The sequence below is a fragment of the Anastrepha ludens genome, chromosome 6, assembly GCF_028408465.1.
Source record: "Anastrepha ludens isolate Willacy chromosome 6, idAnaLude1.1, whole genome shotgun sequence".
Classification (NCBI taxonomy): domain Eukaryota; kingdom Metazoa; phylum Arthropoda; class Insecta; order Diptera; family Tephritidae; genus Anastrepha; species Anastrepha ludens.
In genome coordinates this window covers 103,366,201-103,386,748 of record NC_071502.1, presented here as the reverse complement: position 1 = coordinate 103,386,748, position 20,548 = coordinate 103,366,201, and the positions used below count along the sequence as shown (strand labels likewise).

General features: G+C 34.7%; 1 protein-coding gene across 9 annotated transcripts in view; it reads left to right on the top strand.

The window, feature by feature from the left end:
- LOC128867610 (heterogeneous nuclear ribonucleoprotein L) overlaps window positions 1-20,548 on the top strand; it is a 277,829-nt gene that overhangs the window by 218,237 nt on the left and 39,044 nt on the right. For 6 of the 9 annotated variants that reach the window (XM_054109012.1, XM_054109013.1, XM_054109011.1 and 3 more), the window contains one exon: window positions 18,841-19,061. In XM_054109012.1, coding sequence (XP_053964987.1) covers window positions 18,841-19,061 — 221 coding nt within the window. The remainder of the gene's footprint in view (window positions 1-18,840; window positions 19,062-20,548) is intronic. The other 3 variants (XM_054109014.1, XM_054109019.1, XM_054109018.1) reach the window with 1 other exon arrangement.

The following is a 20,548-nucleotide window of genomic DNA, read 5'->3' as shown; positions in this document are numbered from 1 at the left end:
AAAAAGTTATATTAATTACATTCGCTCTGTCTAATATTATCTTTAGAATTGTCGATATTGAGGAGCTTAGTTACCCCGGCGCGGTATGGGCAGCAATTTACCTGTTAGTCAATAAATTTAAGAGTTTTAGAAATATGCCAAAATTTAAATAATTGCATTGCAATGAAGTTGTAAGCTGCAAATAGTTGTTCGACGGTGAATAGCAGATTTTTTAATAAATTAAGTGAAACAAGGGAATGCGAAGGAAATCGATCAACTTTCTTAGAGTTTCTGCAATGTGCCCCTCAGGTGATGTCTCACAGAAAAGATATGGGCATGTAGCCGCCAATGACCTTTCCATTTTGCGAGATTTACTATGAATTATTCTACTATTTAGAAATTATTCATGTATCGGTGCCTACTAAAATATTAAACTAACACTTGAACAAACAGGAAAGCCTTCTAGTCGGCTCACTCCTAAGTGTCAGTAGGGTACAACTTTTTCTGTTTCAAGTTCAACTGAGGACTCAGCTAATTATGGTCGACCTTCTATTTGAGTTATCCGCATAAGGGGAATTTTTAGAAAAATTTGAGGTACGCAGTTGTATAGATCATTGAATTTTGGTATAATAAAGTGCAAATTTAAAATGATTCAAAAATTGTGTTGATTTTTGACAAGTTTTTTTTATTGACGGTGCTGGGTGTTTTCTTCCATATAAGAAAATGTAGAGCTGGCGTTAAATGGGGAAAATGCACAAACCCGCTACCGAAAAATAATTGTAAAAAATCAGTGTGATTTTGTATCTCCTTGAAACTTGAACTTTTTTATACCAACATTTAATGGTCCATAAAATTGCATATCCGAAGGTCACAAGACCGAGATCGAAAAAAGTTCTCAAAACTTAGTATGATTTTTGATCTACTTGAAACTTGAACTTTATTATACCGAAATTCAATGATGAATATAACTGCATACTCGAAATATTCTGTGTAAAAAGTTTGAAATATGGAGGAAAGTTTGTCGTATTTTTAAGAATTGTGTGCAAAGTTCAAAACTCTGCTCTATGTGGTAGTTTTTGTAGTATGAACAGTATTTTGTTTTTTTAATAGAAATTACAAAATAAGTAAATAAATAGTCAAACTTTTCAATATGTGAGGGACGCTGACTGTGCATAGAAAAATCCCACATTCCACAAAAGCTAAAAAGTTGTGTTCTTTATATTCCATCAATACAGATTTTTTTTATATGAAAAATAAATTTGAGTATCACCTTTAGCAGCGCCTAAGTCAAATTCCATATCATAAAGCCAACGCAGTAATAAAAATTTGTATTTAAGTGCAAATTAAGGCGAAAAAAGGTCGGGTTACACATTTGTGGTCGAGTTTAGATTTTTCAAAGTTCTTAAATATCTGGTTGGTTTCATCAATTAATTTTAAAATGTATCAGGCTGCTAAAATTCAACTTCAAATGTAACTGTGGTATTTTAAATTCTAGCAATTGGATAAATTTGAGTTCTGAGTGAAATTAGGCACCAACAGCATATTTTTTATGGTACAATTTTTTTAGTACGCATTAATATTTTTACTTTATTTGCACGTACGCTTACTCATACTCATTTATTGTCCTTTGAAGTTCGAAATGTTAGTTAACACTACGCTCCTCCATTGCATTACCATATGGCACACTTTCATGCACTGCTGATCATCAGGTTCAAACCTTCTTCCGTATACCGCTTCCTCAATCATATCCCTTTCTTGCTCTCTCACTCTGCCTCATCCCCATTAACTCAACTCGCCCTAATTGCATTTCTGATTTTGTTGGCTTATAATTGTCCGAGTGGACCAATGTTTGCGCCGCTTAACTGTAAATAGCATTTCCAGCTGGGGAATTCAAAGCACTAAATTACCATTACCTATGCAATACTAAAGCTCGTACAATAAAGCAAACTAACAACAATAACAAGACCATAAAGTAGCTCTAATTGATGTGCATTGGATATATTGCATTTTTCATGGCACATGACCATGCACTTAATACTTTGTTTTTGTTGGTGCAAGAAATCTAAATGAAATGTAGTTAGTTTTCCAATAAAAATACAATTAAATGTTCTATTTATAAAAGGGTATTTAATTTTCAAAGGCAACATACCCCACTGCCGCCAACAAATTGAGTTGTTAGACCTGTGTATGTATGTGCGTATGTATGCAGTTACATTATCTAATTTATTTGTTTTACATGATTTTATGAGCTTGTGTAGGTATTTGTGCATGTACATGTGTATGTACTTCCCTACGAAGGTCATTTGAAAAGTTCGTGCAAAAATGAAAACGACTTAATTGTTTGACGTGAACCTTTCATTAAATTTCGACATAGTTTCCCTTTAGGCTTCGTCCAAGGCAGTTCTAGTTCGGTGATCGTATCCGAATAATAGAATTTTTCCAAGTCTGAAAAATAGCTCTTCGTTTCTGCAATCACCTCCTCGTTTGAATAACATTTTTTGCCGCCAGCCAATACTTTAAATTGCGAAACAAAATGTAGTCCAAAGGATCCGAAGGAGCCAAGTCTGGAGAATAAAATGGATGTGAAACGATTTGGAGCCCTATTCCATTTATTTTGCCACCACAGCTGTTGAGACGTGCGCTGGTGCGTTCTCGTAATGAAAAGGACTGATGGAAATCACTCGACTTCCTCGATTCAAACGAATGCCAAACACAAAGAAATGAGCCGATCTGTCTGAAACTTGGTATGTGTTCTTCCAAGAGATGCTACCAACTAAACATAACCTCGGTAGGCGCCAGTAGTAACATATTTCTGGCGTTGCAAAGAGTTTTCAAGCGACCCTCCTATAATGAAAAGAAATTTTTGAGCGGCACTTACTGGCATCTAGATGATTGCTTAGGCCCAGCTTCTAAGCTTTTACTCCATGTCTTATGTGTAGTCTTCGGATTTTTTTCTTTGATGTTAGTCGATAAACTGAGGCTCTTACAGTTTTATGTGTGGTTTTCGAACTATTTGAAAGAGAAAATTTTTCATGATCGAAATTTACTCGGAGACTTGCCCTTGTCTTGTCTTCCTGGTGCTAACAAAGCTGCAGCTCTCGCTAGTGGAGGCAGTCTTAAGGGGAAAGTGGCTGTTTGTTAAACCGTGCCGTCAAGCTCAAATAGACTCGAGATATTGGTGCAGTAGTTGTATAGATGATCATGAGCTGGTCTGCATTTCAAAAATATTTCAGAGGCCGTTTTGACTACCACGAAATACAAGCATTTGCTTATTGCAAATAGTGGCAGGTTTGTTAACAAAACAAAAGAAACAGTGCGAAATTTTTTTATTTTATTTAGATAAAGATAATGAAAACATATAACAAAAACTGAAAAAAAAGTTTATTAATCCATAACTTTATCGCTAAATTTTTATATCAAGCAGCAACTTTCTATATTTTTTAGGCGGTGTCTCAACCAGGCGCTATGCGGCGTTAGAAATGCATGTGGTGAGACTTGTCGGTTCTACAAGGCAATACTGTCCAGCTTTTTTGGTTGAGTAGATCTAAAACTTAAACATCTTAGCTCTCATTTCTTGAACAGTTCTGGAGATCGCAGTGCAACAATTTTAAAGACATTGTCTGGAGGAGCAATGAAACTAATTTGCGCTGAAATTAGCAGAGTCATATCAGGGTCATAGTGAAACCCCCAAAGCTTTTCATATGTCCAGATAAAATGTGTATTTTTATGTAGCTTAATAAATTTTTAAATAATGTACCGGAGTGTTTTCCGAAAAAGTACAAAAAACTGCTGAAATAGTTGCCTCAGTGAAATACTTAATTTGAATAAGTATAGTAGAATTTCAGGAGCAAAATTTTTGTTAGAATATTTTAAGCCATTAGCTTCCTCAAAATAGGGTCGTTTTGCCATTTTTTATTAAGTTAGAAAAATGTGCATTAGTAAGGTTGCTAGAGGGTTAAACTGTTCTGGGAAATTTTCCTTGGAAAATTTCACTACTGGTATAATCAAACAAAATCAGCATAAAAATGACATGAAAGTTAACAGAAACTAAAAGCGCGAATAGTGCGCAGTTTGCAGTTCGCCTGAAGATATGCAATACTTTTTGTTTTTCTCTTCTTTGACTCCTACCTATGTCGCTAATTAAATTTTACAGAGCTTGAGGAAAGGGATTGTTTATTTAAATTCATTGCAGATTGAAGATTTCAACTACTTTTTCAGAAGAGATTCTACTTAAAGAAAAAAAGAACTTTTTTAGAGCTACAACTTTACCCATTGCATTTTACGCCATTTGACTAAAAGTTGTGAAATTTTTAAGTAAAATATATTTTTGCTAGCATAGCTGTTACGTATTGCCTGGTAGTTATGCAAATTCGTACAAAAAAAAACTCTGAACCCCAAAATGGGTGCAACTCTGTGCTAGCAGTCGCCTGCAAATTTAGTATTTTTGATGGCTAGAAATTTGCCTCTTATTAACCAGAAATGTTGCTCTACACAATGTTACTATCTTTTTTTGGTTTTCGATGTCTTGTAGCTTTTACTTAAAGGTATCACCCAGGATTTTTGCTACTTTAAAAATGTTTCTCTTTTTATGCCACTTTAAAATGTTCTTCTTTGAATGCGAGGACATAAATTTGTTCACTGCTAATTTACATAAAAGGTGGCGCAAAATTAATCAACCTATTTTAAGAATTATAAATTTTGTAAATAATGTCGCATGTTAATCATATTTGGCACTTGTGAACCAGATGCAGGATACAAACAAACAAGTAATGGAGCTTGTAAAGAGTAAACTTGAAATATTTATCCAAAAACCAAACTGAATGATTAATTTTGTGCCTCTTTGTATAATCCATTCCTTCATCACGCTTTGTTTGTGTATCTAAATAGCTTCGTGTTAGAGTTTAGTTCCTCCAGTGTTTTTCTTTCAGTATTTCCCTGAATTTGTCAGTGCTTAGTCGACTTAAGAAAAATCGCATTATTCCCTTTTTTATAGTAGGAAGATAAAATCTAATAAAACTTTCTAGACTACCCAATATTTATATTTCAAAATATTATAGTTTTCATTTATCTATGCCCTGCCTTACATGCCCAACACCTACCCCATCCTGTATAGTTCATGCACCGGCATATTTCCGCTTCAATACAAAAATTTACACAAATAACAACAAAAAATTTTCTCTTCTACTTCCTCTACAAATAATGAACTGAATTCCCTGCATAAAATGGCCACCAGAGTATAGAATACGTAATTGAATATTAGCAATTATTTACATATGTTTCGTAATGAACTGTTTACTATCATAGATAAATAATATATGTATATATGTGTGTGTCTGTCGGTATGTAATCAATTTTGCATTTCGATTGTTATATTCCTGCATTGTACGCCATGAAGCTGCAATACTTCTAATTTTAATGTAGTTGCAGCATATTTACCGTTTAGTAACTCTACTCTAATTGAATTAAGAACAAAAATAATTTTTAGTTCCTAGTTGGGCGGATGCGTACTCGTATTGGTAATGCGGGTGGGTGCTCTTAAAAAGAAAAGGAAAAAATTTCACATTTTTCTCTTTTCAACTGGCTGTCGAGGTATGCAATTGATGAGTTATAGAAGTCCGACCTGTTTTTGAAAAATTAAAATGAAATAGGAAATAAATAATAGTTTTTCGGCACACATAAGATGGTGCAAAATTCATCATCAACATTATTTTTTTATAATTTTTTCAATAAATAAAATAAAAATGGTCTTAAGTGACGGAATTTTTTTTTTACTTTGACGCACTCCTTTGCTTGTCTCTTTTTATACTGCAGCTGTTTAGTTCACAAGTCTCAAATTTAATTGACGACGCCATTTGCAAAAATTATAAATCTTTCGATAGGGGGGTGCATTTTACGCCGCCTTGTATACCTTAGATATACACAAGCTTGTATCGAGCTCTGTCCCCTCAAATGCTGTTAAGAAGAAACTTATCTTTGCTACTTTTTGGTTTCAAACTTAAAGATAAGCTATTCATTTCTTAACCTCTTCGCTATGTAAATAATTATATAAAAAATATCTCTCAGCGGCATATCCTGCTGACCAGGAAGATGGGGGCGGGATGTAAAAAGAATATCTCGGAAGGAACTCGTGATGAATATAAGATAACAATTAACAATTTGCACTCCAGCGGCACCGATGAGACGGCAGGCCGAGCAGCGCTGCTGCAGCGCCCGTTAAAAAAAAAAAATTTAAACAAAATATCCTTAAAAAAAAATTAAAAAAAATAATAATTTCTTTTCACAATGTTTGAGCAAAGTATTTTTTTTTTAATTTTTGGGGAAAAATTAGTTTTTTCAACATTTCTGGGAAAGCATTTTTTTTTTATTTGTAGAAACAAAAATATTTTAATATTTTCTTTTTTTAGTCTAATTTTTGTTTAAATGTTTCAGAAAAAAACTTTTGTTTCTTAATTTTGTGAGATGAAATTTATTTTTTTTTTAATTGTTGGGGAAAAAGGAAAAAAAATAGTTTTTTCCAAATTTTTGGGAAAACATTTCTTGTTTTTTTTTTTGAATTTGTAGGAAAAAAATTATTTTGTGAAGTGTAAAGTTTTTTCCAAAAATTTTGGGAAAAAATATTTTCTTTTTTTAGTCTAATTTTGTTTTATTTAAATGTTAGAGAAAAGAAATTTTGTTGTTTAATTTTGAAAAAAAGAAATTTTTTTTTTGAATTTTTGGACAAAAACGGAAAAAATAAAAGTTTTTTCAAAATCTCTGGGAAAGCATTTTTTTTTTTAATTTTCAGAAAAAAAAAAATGTGTGAAGATTTAATTTTTTTTTTTCAAAAGTATTGGGACAAAAATATTTTATTTTTTTAGTATAATTTTGTTTTTTAAATGTTAGAGAAAAGAAATTTTGTTTTTTAATTTTGTGAAAAGAAATTTTTTTTTTAATTTTTGGGACAAAAAGAGAAAAATTATTTGTCATGATTTAATTTTTTTCCAATTTTTTGGAAAAAATTTTTTTTTTTCAATTTGCAAATTGTTCGAAATGTCGCTACGTGCACTAGTGAGCTTATAGAAGGTATCGACCAAACTTATCTGCTGTGTGCTCGCAGTAAATATTTTGCCCGTACGAAGACATCTTCGCATTTCAGTGTTGAGAATAGAATTTTTCAATTTACTATCTGCTAAAAATCTTACACCTTTCGTTCCAAGCACACGGGCTGGCAACCTTCAACTCAATTTGCAACTTGTTTATTCTGTTTATGCACTAATCAAGTAAAATCTTAGAACTGTTACGCTCGCACTCGTTTTTTTTTTTTTTTGTTTGTTTTGTGTTTCAAAACAGCTGTGAAATTTTCTCTCATATTTTTTTATTTATTTTTGCACGCTTGTAATCAACTTTCGCCGAACAAGTAACTATCAAGTACTAGTCCATTATTTTAACTACACGCCACTTGATTCGCGACATACCAAAAACAACAAAAAAAGCAAATAACTGGCAGCCCAGAAGCTTGACAAATGTGAGAATGTGAATATTTTCTGCGCCAACACCTCACCGGAAAATAACACACACTCACGCGCACACACACTCAATGAAAAACAAGTGGCAACATTCACAATTCCATGCAGCAAATAAAATGCAACCTACGAACTTTATAAAAACGGCATAAATAAATGCATTTGTAATAAAGGCTGACAAAGGAGGCGTAGCTGAACCAAACAAAAACAAACAAACGAGTAACGCAGACGCAGCTTTTAAGAGGATTAGAAGAAACCACAAAAACCAGGTGCCACAGAGGTATTGTGGAGCCGGAGGCGCAGCACACGCGCGTGTAGCGAAGAAGTGCATTGCTAAATGTGTATGTGTGCGTGTGCATGTGTTTGTGTAGGGATTGGATTAATATTTAGTTGACATTCGTACCGAACAATGCGGCAGCATAGTTTGCGTGTATGCGTGCGTGTGAGCATGTGTGTCTCTAACAAAAAACTGCATAATTCTACTGTTTGCGCCGCAAAATATGCAAAGCAAATGCAAAAGCGTGTAAACACCGCGAACACAAGATAAGCGAGTGCCAGCAGCGCGCAAACATGTGCATTAGTAGTGGTGAAATAGTAACGAGCACCAAAAAACCAAAAAAAAAGAAAAAACAAAAACAAACGAAAAAACCAAATCAAAGCCAACAAAACGGTGCTTAGTTAGTTGGTGTGTCTGTGCTTATGGTGGCACAGAAGCGGAAGCATTGCACAGCATGCCATGCGTGCTAGAGGCGTGGAGAGCAGAAGCAGCAGCAGCTGCAGGATGCAACAACGGATATGCCAGCAAATGTTGCTTGTAATATGTGTGAAAGCCCTTTGTGCATGTGCGGAGTAGTAGTATATTAAGGGTTAACAAAGGAAGCCGAGAAAAAATATCAAACGCATAAATAACGGGAGCAAACATTATGCACAAATTGCACTGAATACAAAGCACAATGCGACAGGGCGAATCGAAAAAGTAAATAGGGAAACGGAGAAGCATTAAGATAAGACAGAAAAGTAACTAAACGGAAGCGGGTGCAGTGGGAAACGGATAAAGAGAAAGTGAGGGGGATATACCTAAGATATGGCTGGGTGGGAGACGGGTTCGTGAAAGAAGGTGATTAAAATTTCGAAAAACGATTAAGGTAAAAGCAAATTAAGCTAAATAAACTGACTAAACTACTGAATGGATGCAAAAAATTATGCTTAAACGTAGCAAAATTACTAAAGAGCAAGCAGAGATTAAATGGCAGGAAGCAGCTCCCTCTAATAACTCTAATTGCTAAACGTCGCTCAAAATTCCTGAAATACGCAAATTGCAAAGCGACAGTTGTATGCCAGTGCTGCGCAAGGCGGCATTTTTCACGTCTCGCTGTATATATTTGAGTATAACTTGAAATGTTATGGGAATCCTAATATAAAACTACCAGGGATTGTCTATGAATATAGTCGTTGCCATAATTTACAAAGAAAAACAAGAAAAAGTCTGAGGAGTGCGTTGTTCAAATAGCAACATAAATTCTTTACACATATTGTGAAAAAAAAATTTTATTCGACTTTTTTGCAAATGACGTCTTATGTCAATCATAATTGACTCGTATGAACTGAACTTCAGAATACCGAATACAAACAGACAAAAAGTTTAAAATATACAAAAACAAATATTTATTTTTTTGATTTCGTAAAAAAAGTTATACAAATTATACAAGTAAAAATTGCATAGCGGAAGAATTAAGGTGCGAAATGGTTTAAACACTTCTACCTCGAACTTTATTGCATCTCTTCGGAGTCTGATATGGGTCCATTGATACGGAACAATTTAAATGCTTTTTCTCGCAATACTAAAGTATCCAAGTACTAATTTCACTCTTAAAACAAGTTTGACTCCGTTTTGATCTTGGACACAGTTTTAGTTCAGCATCACCAATGTGTAGCCAATAATGAGCTTCATTTCCTTCTCCTGTGATAAGTAACTTTTCTAGCAAAGCCATCTACTTTTCACTTCAGTCAAGTGGCATTAAAAAATATGTGAACTTTTTTATTGCTTTTTATTTTATTTTGCAGCCGCTTAATTAGCTCCACAAATAAAAAATTGTGTAAAACCTTTTTTGAAAAGTATTAAGATCCAGTACAAATACAAGGTGGCGCAAATTCATCACCCTTACGCAAGATTTATAATTTTTGCAGATGGCGTCGTACGTCAACCATATTTGACACCTGTGAACTAGGCGTCCGCAGATTACAAGCAATTAATGGAGTGCGAAGAGGAGAAATAAAAATTTCCATCACTCAAATTAATTTTTATTTTATTTAGTAAAAAATTTATTCGAAAACAAAATTGGAAGATTCATTTTGCGCCACCCTATATACCCTAGCGGGAAATTTTTTTTTTTTTTACTTACTTTATTTGCAATCTGTCATGTTAACATTCAGCAAATGTGATAAATTTGTACAAGTAGCAGAATATCAAAATAAATATAAAACATATTTCATTGCAGCACTACTTCAATTCAATTTTTTGGTTTGCTTAACAATTATGGCAAATATAATATAAAATATTTAGAACTTTTTACTTCACCTAATATATGTAGCCCTACCAAAATTTAGTATCTTATCATAATTGGCTCCAAAGAAAAAAATGAAAAATTCAATTTTATATGGGAAATGTTACAGCCTTTTGCAATAACTACCACTTTCGATGTTAGAATATAATTTTGATAATAAATTTCCATATGTAGCCAAATGTGCCTTGATATAAGCAGTTCCATAGATAAAGAGTGTAGCAGGTTACAGATCTTCTTTTCCAACATCTACGCCGTCGACTTATGTATAGGGAATAATACTTATGCATTAGAGAAAAAAATGTATTTCAAATCAATTTGCGATTATATATGGAATTTAATAAAATGAAACGGCCAAAATGCGGGTTAACTGTTAAAGCTTCTTTATAGTTAGTTTGTAGTTTCACATTTTTTCTAATATCTAACGTCACGCCGTAATTTTTTATTTTTTTTTATGCCTGTGAAGTATAATAATTAAAGCAAAACCAGCCAGGAAAAAACACAAACAAGTAAGTGCCTGGCTCATTTTTCTACATTGTTTCTTCTTTTTTTCTTCTTTATACTAATTTTCCATTTGCCATTTCTTTCACTCGCTTTTACCACATAAAAAGTTCGTGCTAAACCCCCTTCTTTATCCTAAGGTGCACGTCTGTGGTTGTCACAATGGTGGTTTTTTCGCAGATATTACATACATACCTGCATGTTTCAGCTTCAGACGAAAAAATGGCCCGAAATGAAGCTGTTAGTCTTTTTACGCGCCAAAGCAAAAAACAAGGAAACCGTAGCACTGCAAAGTGGTATACGCACTTAAAATGCACCTGTCGCACTGTTCCACTGTTCTATTCAAACTGCTGCCAGATATACACTCGAACCTCTCATACTACTACTGTTGTCCAACTTGTTTCATTGGCCCAGCAGGCCACCCGCCTGCAGCAGCCAACCAGCCAGCACAGAGAACTCGCTAAGTGAGTTAGAGTGTTACGCCTTTGGCATAAGAAACCGCTGTGGTAAACTTTTTTGTCTACTTTTTTCCTTTTTTCCCCTTATATTTTTCTCCTAGGTTTTTGCGTTTTTGTGCAACAAACTTTTTCGTTTGTCATGTGACGTTGGTGCGTTTAAAATGTTCGCACATTACTCATACGACATGGTGATAATGCCATTAGTTAGAGATGCGCTCAGTATACTCGTATGCTGCTCATAATGTAGTTATGACAAAGTTTTTATTGCGTAAATGCATACATATTTTTTGGGGGAATAGTAGGATGTGTTATAAATCCTAGAATGGCGCTGTTGAGTTGGTTGAAGTGTTTTGTGTTTTTGTGTTGGGAAATTACTTAGCGCATCCGATGGGGGCTGCAGCGCCGGATTATACAGGCAGTGCTTAATTAGCGTCTCTTTTTAGCGTTTCTTAGGCTTCTGCGTAGTCTTCTGAAGTACCTGCTTAACAGATATACGCAATTATATCTGCGCTGGCTGATATCAATTCAACACTGAAAGTAATGCGTATAGGTCCTGCTGGTGCTGCTATAGCAAAGATGACTACATTTTGATAGTCACATGTATAGGGTTTTTCAGTAAGAGCGCTTCAACTTTTCAACTTTTTTGAATATATTAAAACACAAACGGTTTGACTTTTTTAACTAATTTTTTTTTTATTATCGAGTTTGAACATATACATTTAAGTATAAAATTCGATTTCTTTTGCATGACCACCGCGTGCACGTTTTACGAAGTCCAATCGTTGAACCCAATTTTCCACCACTCTTTTGCATAAATCGGCCGAAATTCCAGCAATTTCGCGTTCAATATTGGCTCTGAGCTCACAAATCGTCGCCGGCTTCACATAACCCCAAAACGGGACGGCTTGTTAAATGGACCGTAAAATGGCCGTAATGCTCTTAAAGTAGCAGCAACAGAACGATTATTTTCATACAAAATTTGCACGATTTGCAATCGTTGCTCAAGTCTGTAGCGTTCCATGATGAAATGTATACTAATGAATTTTACAAATGACAAGCGAAAAATAAAAAATACATTACGTCGTTCGCCCTCCCTATTGGAAAAGAGTTGAAGCGCACCTATTAAAAACCCCATTATAATTTCTCTATCTCAACAGTATACTTAGCTGCTTTAAATGAGGAAAAGCTATTACTGGGAGTATTTCGAGAATAATTTCGAAGCATCCGGAAACGGTATTTTCTGAAATTGAAAATCCTAGAAACTGGGCGAGTTGACTACCTTGACTACCCAATCTTTTAAGTGGGAAAAAATGTCCGAACATTTTTTTTTTGTCAAACTATCACATACCAGACACGTGCAACTCAACTCAAAACTTTTTGTCACGTTGAAAACTTAAAAAACGCACACATTTTAATGCGAAACAGTCAAAAGTTGTTGGCCAAATTGTATGGTGCGCTGCTGTGATGAGGTGTGATGATGCAAACTTTGCACAACTAAACATGGAAGCTCTTTTGAAAACACGAAAATATGTTTAAAAGCAAAAAATCAAAAAACAAAAAAAAAAAAACAAAAACAAAAAAAAAAGTGCAGCAACAAGAAAAACGCTTGCTGCTAATCAAAGTTTGAGGGTCACTGTGTGTTTGCGCAAAAGTTGCGGTTGATGTATTTATCAGCTTTAAGCGTTATTTACCACTACGAATAACCATATGCATACAAATTTATTTATAACCATGTGTTCGTATGTGTTGGAAAAATGCGAAAATGGCGTATTCAATTTCATATGCAACCATTTTGGGGAAAACTGTCGCGTGTCTTATGAACAAACTAGCACAAACGCACACACACACACATGTATAAATGCATGTTTGGCTGGAGAATGTAAAGAAAACTTTGCATTAATTGCTTTTGCGACTTTGAAGCGAAACTTATATAAACAGCTATCATACTTAAGCGTATCCCCAAGTACACGGCAAGAAATATATACAAATACGAAGTGCAGATGTATGTAGTAGACTAATTTTACTATGTATGCGTGTATTTACGTTTATGCATTTTCTCCTCAACTGTTGGTTGGTCCAACTTCTGTGCTTTGCCAAAGTGATTGTAGACGAAAAGCCAAAAATTAATTAAACTTTAACGTTGATGCGGTGAAGGCAACTTAAGACAAGACTTGCTTTCGACTTGGCATGCCAAGCGGATAGACGACACGACTATAGACATTCAAATAGTAGCTTGATCAAAAAGTTCCCGGAATATATTCAGAAAATTATTAAAAAAAAGTTCAAGTTTATGCCTCAAAAGTGATATTATCGCCTTCAAAGTACTCCCCATCAACTGCAACGCACGTCTGCCCGCGTTTGATGCAGCTCTCGAAACATTTGAGAAACTTTTTTTCCGGTATAGCCATCAGAGCCGTCTGCGATATGTTCATGCTTTTCTTTCAGCTACTAAAACGCGTCCCACATAGTAGGTTTTTGAATCGACCAAACAGAAACGGAATCGCAGAGAGCCATATTTGGTGAATTTGATGGCTGTTGGTTGGTATTCGTTTCGTTCTTGATCAAGAACTCACGGATAATCATAGCACCGTGTGACGGTGCCTTATCATGGTGCAAAATCCACAAGTTATTTTCCAATAAATCCTTCCTTTTTGGCGAATTCACTCAGATTGCCTCCTAAATAATAGTCCTTACTAACTGTCTGATCTTCTGGCAATTCGTGGGGTACTCTACCATTCTAATCCAATGAGCATCACTCACCAACTGTGAGCATCTTTTATTTTTTAACTCAAATCGACGTGCTTTTTTGTTCTTGGTGCGTTCGGAGCTCTCCACTCACTCGCCTGATGTCTGAATTGCGTGTTGTACTCATAAACCGACGTCTCGTGTCCAGTAATGACGTGTTTGATGAACATTATGTCGGATTCAGCCTTAGAAATCATTTTTTTGACAATGTCAACGCGGTCATTTTTTTACTTGAAATTCAGGTCCTTTGCGACAAACTTTGGAGCAACACGGCACACAAATCAACCGCACGAACTTATTCATAGTCCTATTATAATAAATGTTTTAGTTCTCGATCAGCTCTGTAATGATTAATTTGCTATTATTGATCAAAATTTCTCTCACTTTATTGACGTCTTCATCAGTTTTCGATGTCGACAGCCTGCCACGCCTACGTTCGTCATCCTCGATGGTCTTACGATCTCTTCTACTCTTCAACAGCTGTTTTCTTAAGAATATCATTACCGAAACAATTTCCCAACAATTCTAAAGTTTTGTCACCATTAAATCCATTTTTTATGCAAAATTTAATGAAAAATCGTTATTTGTAATTCAAACCATTCATTTTTAAAGCTTCCAAAATCGAAAATGCCTGGAGAGGTATACAGATTTACTCAAGATGGCGTAACTTTTGCAAATGTCAAGCAATGGCGATCAAATTTTTGTAGGAATGTTAATCGCTGATGTGGCACAACCTAACCAAAAAAAAAAATTAAAAAAAAAACGAACTCAAATCAGTTGACTTAGAGCGTCATCTGGCGGTTGTTCCGGAAACTTTTTGATCAAGATGTTAGATATTTTTATATTGCCTTCGAGCAAAATCCAATGGTTGTGCGCACAAAAAAGTGTAAAGCCGAAAAAGCCGAAAAAGCGCAAAAGGCGTTTGTAAAATATTAATCAATGGAAGAAATGGAGATTTTGAATTTTCATCTTTGCTGATTTGAAGGAAATGAAAAACAGCCAATGTATGATGGCGGATGGCGAATGGTTGGTAGACCGGTGGCTTAGCTTCTGTATACAAATATGTACAAACATATTTTAAAAGCTTTATGCAGGCACTCTCAGCTTTGGCTAATATGCTCAAAAAGGACTTTCAAAGGAAGAGCGAATAAATCCCTATTGCGAAACTCTTTCAAAGTGACTGAAGTATGTCATGCAAGGCTACATAACACGACAACATATTTTTAATCCTATTGTAGTACTTATATTCCCGACAATTTTGTAAGCTATATACTTGTATTTGAATCCGCTTATTATTAATTATGTGGCATATATTGAGGATGGACGATGGACGATGGTTATGTACATATTTTTTAATTCGCCTAGCACAAGTATGAGCTCTCTTCAATGGGCCTAGAATATGTTTATATACTTAAAAAAGTTTTACAATAGAGGCAGCTCGATGTTAACAGACTGCGGCGGCTATGTTGTTTAGGCGATATCTCCTGTTTAGTATTCAGACACTGTTGCCCACTCATTATGGCAAGTTACATGGTTGGGTAGCATTTGCAAATATTTAAACTTTATTAAAACTTACTTGAGTATGGTATGGGCTTGGGTGACTATCTCTCGTGGCGTTGATGTTAATTAACCACCAACATCGCACGCTAATGAGGCAAACAAATTTTATTCTGCGGTTTTCGCCTATTTCGTGTCATTAAATGGCGGGAACTATTACATTTGACTAAATGTAGGCAACGTCAATTGCAATATTTTAATTAATTTTTTATACATTTTTTGTTATTTTTTTATTATTTTTTATTATATTTTCATTAATTAATAAATTTTTTTTATTATTTATTATTCATCTTTTTATTTATTATTATATTTATATTTTTTATTTTTGTTAAATTTTTTTATTTTCCATTTATTTCATATTTGCCATTTACAATGTGGCTCGCTTATTATTATCATTTATTTTTCCCCCAATTTTGTAGCGATTCACCTTATTTATAAAGTTCGCAAAATATACTAACGCCTAAAGATATGCATGTTTGTTATTTATAATCGACTCACGTGCATGATTTTAACTGCTAAATGCCATAACGCTTTAAGTGAAAGCTTTGTGAAAGCTTTAAATGGTCGCAACTGCACACAGTTTTATGCATACAAAATCGTAAATTTCAACACAAACCTGTACCTTTCAATTACTGGCACATAAAAGTAAATACCAGTTATTTTCAGAAGCATAACTCAGCTTCCCGGTAGAACTACATTCAAAGGCAAAATGTCCCAGGGTTAAACTGAATTTAAAAAATCACCACAGTTAAACTAGCACTGAAAAACTGCGGTTACCCATCAAATGCTCTCAAAAAGAGAGGGAACTGCTCAAAAGCACGCGAACACAAAACAAAAATTATTTTTCGTGCCTGAAACAAAACGGGTCATAGCTAGAAATAACTAAATTTATTTGTACTTATTTGGAAATGAATTTAAGTTTCGTTGGGCACAAAGTTGGAAAATTCTAGTGACAGTGAACTAAATGATTTTCTAGTAAACGTTTCCGAGTAATAAAATGTATAAATCTAATATCTCTGCTTCTGCTTGCGTGATAGTGCAGCTGCCAATTTTATAGTTTTTGAAAATTCGCCCATAGAAAAAGGTCTGCGAGCTTACCCTGTATTGCTATACGAAAGAAAATTGTACTTCAAAAACAATTCGTTGTCTGTGTTCAAACAGAGTGTTGCCAATAAGTTGAGTGGGCAAAAGTAAAAATCTTTATTTATTCTTGTAAATCCATTTCATCCCCTTCCAAATAATCCCCTCTCGATGAAATACACTTATGCCAACGATTTTTCCAATCCATTCCAAAACATGCCAAATAGTCCATTTCCGGCATAGCCATCAGCACCTTCTTCGATTCAGCTTTTATCTCCTCAATCGACTCGAAACGCGTTCCCCGGAGTGGTCTCTTGAGTTTTGGGAATAGCCAGAAGTCACACGGAGCCAAATCAGGCGAATACGGTGGTTGCGGAACAAAATGCGTGGAATTTTTGGCGAAATGGTCACGAAGAACGAGTACAGTGTGAGACGGTGCATTATCGTGATGCAAAAACCAAGAGTTGTTGGCCCATAATTCTGGTCGCTTTAGACGAATTGCTTCACGTAAACCACGCATAACGCTCAAATAATATTCCTTATTAACAGTTTGGCCAGGTGGAAGGAATTCATAATGCACCACACCACGAAAATCGAAAAAAAACTGTCATCATGACCTTTATTTTTGAACGACTTTGACGTGCTCTTTTCGGTCTGGCCTCGCCTTTAGCACGATATTCGCTTGATTGGTCGGTTTCAGGGTCTTAAGCATAAATCCAAGTCTCATCTCCCGTAATGATGCATTTGAGCTTGTCCTGATAGTCTGAAAGCATTGTTTCACACACATCACCGCGACGACTTTTTTCCAAGAATTTGAGAGTTTTCGGTACCAAACGAGATTTGACTTTGATTCAGACATTGTAAAAATCGAAAAATGCACTCTTGGTCGTTTGGTAAACACAAGCGTAAATATATTACTGATAATGACATTCACATGAAAGTTGGCCCAGATGTTGTTAACAGTGCTGCCAACTCATGAAAAAAATAACTAGAGCGAAATTTTAATCCCGCGAAGTTTGACAAATAAATTCACCTTACTTTTTGCCCACAGTAGTATGTTTTTAAATGCATTATAGAGTAGACCCCGACACAATTCACAAATTGTTCGCTTACCCTCGAAGCAATCTAAAAAGCGCTTTCCGAGATATTTTGTGTGAAGGCAGGCAACCCAAGAAAAACATGTTTTGTACTCAATTAGTTCTCATTTTTTTACGATAAAATTTTCAGAATTTTCAATTGTAAATGCTTATAATGCTAGCTTTTTGTGTATAACAATAAAAATCGACAATTTAAGAATATGCAAAAGTAAAGTTTTATAATAATAATAATAACAAAAAAATTTTTTTATATTGTAACATTTTAAGCTATATAATTTTAAAAAAGAGATTCTTTATTAAATTTATTGAAAAAAAACGAGATAAATAAATACCACAAATGTTTAACAATAATCAAGTTTCAGATATTTACATAAATACGAGATGGCGCAAAATTAATCACCCTTTTGTAAGATTTATAATTTTTGCAATATGCAAACAACCAAACAATGCTGCGCTAAAGGTCAAAATAAAGATTTTTATCACCCAAAATCTTTTTTTGTTTTTTATTTAGCCAAAAACTTATTTAAAAACAAAATTGGATGATTAATTTGGGCCTCCTTGTATGTACGTACGAAAATGCCTTTTGTTAATAACTCTCTAGAGCATAAATATTTGAGAGAGTAAAATATCCTGCCTGCAAACATCTCACCCCTCCCACCACCACATTTATATACACCTTTTTGAACCCCAAACGTTTATATGCCAATCCAACTAGTGTATTTATGTTATTTGTGTGTCTGTATGTATGCAAGCTTATATGCATGTACCATCTATGAAATACATTTATATGTACATATATTATTTGTATTGTATTTACATAAAAATTTACTTCACATTTAATTAACCAAATCAAACAGACTTAATTCATTAAATGTTGCGCTTTTCGTTTTTTCTTTCTTTTCTTCCTTATTTTTCATTTTATCCTTGTTTCTTTTGGAAATGCTCAAATGTGTTAATTTGCGTCCTGCATCAAATCCAACAAACAATAACTACAACAAAAATTAATACAAAAAAAAACACAAAAACCAAAAAAAAAACAAAAAACAAAAAACGCAAAACGAATCATCACCAAATAACACAAACAACAAAATGTAAAACTTAATCAAAAACACCATAAAACCATACAATTGATATGTATAAAAAAACAATTAATTGAACCTGCATGAATAAATGTTAAACGTAAACAATTTTTTTTTTGGTAAACCAACGCACGCTAAAATAACAAATATTTTATAAAAAAAATTGTAAACGCCTTTTGTAAAAATTTTAAAATCTTAAACTCAATTATAATTGAAATGAAAAAAAAATAAAAAAATACAAAATCAAAACAAAAAACACAAACACATTTGCAATTTCGTAGTTGGCCTCATATCCACACCAACCAATTTTTGTCAATTTAAAGAACCACCACTGCTGGGACCCGGCGCCGCTTTTCCACCATTTGGCGCAGCGGAATTCCATCCCACCACACCGGAGAATTGGAAGGGAGCCACCATTCATCCGACCGGACTGATGAAGGAGCCAGCTGTGGTGCCGGGGCGCAATGCACCCGTCGCATTCGCCACACAGGGACAAGGACAGGTGAGTCGCAGCATTACTTCTGCTTTCATTGTATGTGTGTACATATATAGTATGTATAACACATAAGTATGTCGATTTCGAAACCACTGCTGCCGATTTTGTCGGGCGTTGCGCTTTTCGATTAATTGATGGCTGTTGCGTATACGCACTGGCGCACACGACGTAGGCTGGCAAAATCTGCAGCAGCAAGGCAAAGCGATAATATAAGCGGACGTGTGGATGATTGTGCGGGCATTTCTTTAAACACGTGTGTATGCGAATTAATTATGCGGCTACACTACATACTATGCGTTCATATATATGTGTACTAGGGTGGTCCCCAAACAATCGAACCAAGGGATTTTTCATTGTCAATTATCACACTATAAAGTCTTAATTTTAAGCTTAGACCCAATCTTAATTATGAAAACTACAAATAAAAATTAAGCAAATGAGCCCATATATTTATAGACTTGCTTTGTTTAGGGGTTCTGTAGTTAATAATTTTTTTTCCAAAAATAATTATTAAGATTTCAAAGTTTGATCATTTCGAAAGCGTTATTTTGTTTGCAAGTTTAAATTTTTGTAGCTACACTTTCCGGGGCGGCCGCCGTAGCTGAATGGGTTGATGCATGACTACCATTCGGAATTCAGAGAGAACGTAGGTTCGAATCTTGGTGAAACACCAAAATGAAGAAAAACATTTTTCTAATAGCGGTCGCCCCTCGGTAGGCAATGGCAAACCTCCGATTGTATTTCTGCCACGAAAAGGCTCCTCATAAAAAAATATATGCCATTCGGAATCGGCTGGGAACTGTAGGACCTTCCATTTGTGGAACAACATCAAGACGCGCACCACAAACAGGAGGAGGAGCTCGACCAAATACCCAGAAAGGATGTACGCGCCAATTAGCTACTTGCGGCAGCTATAAATATCAACCGATTACTAAATCAGTTTGGAACAATCTTCGGGGTGCCCTAAAAATTAATAAATTTTCGTACGAAGTTTTTTTTTGGACCACACTAATGTACATACTCGTACATATATATGTAGATATATGTACATACATATTTGTATACATGTGTGATAGCCCGCACACATACCCGCTTCTACTACGTTTTTCCCATACATATACAAGGTGGCGCAAAATTACTCATCCAATTTAGTTTTTGAATCATTTTTTATTAATCTACTTTTATTGAAAGTCTTTATTTTGACCTTTACGCTCTCCATTGCTGGCCTGTTTGTATACTGCAACTGTATAATTGACATATGCCAAATGTAACTGACGTACGACGCCATGTGCAAAACCTATAAACTTTCCATTAATTTTGCGCCACCCTGTACATTGTTTTCCCAGTATCGCAGTCCACTCAATTCACGCACATAGTACACGAGTACATATTTACAGTCATTACCATCTTCACATCTACACACATACACACTTGCATACTGTTGTTATTTACTATATATACTTAATTTTTGTGTAAAATGTTTGTAATTAATG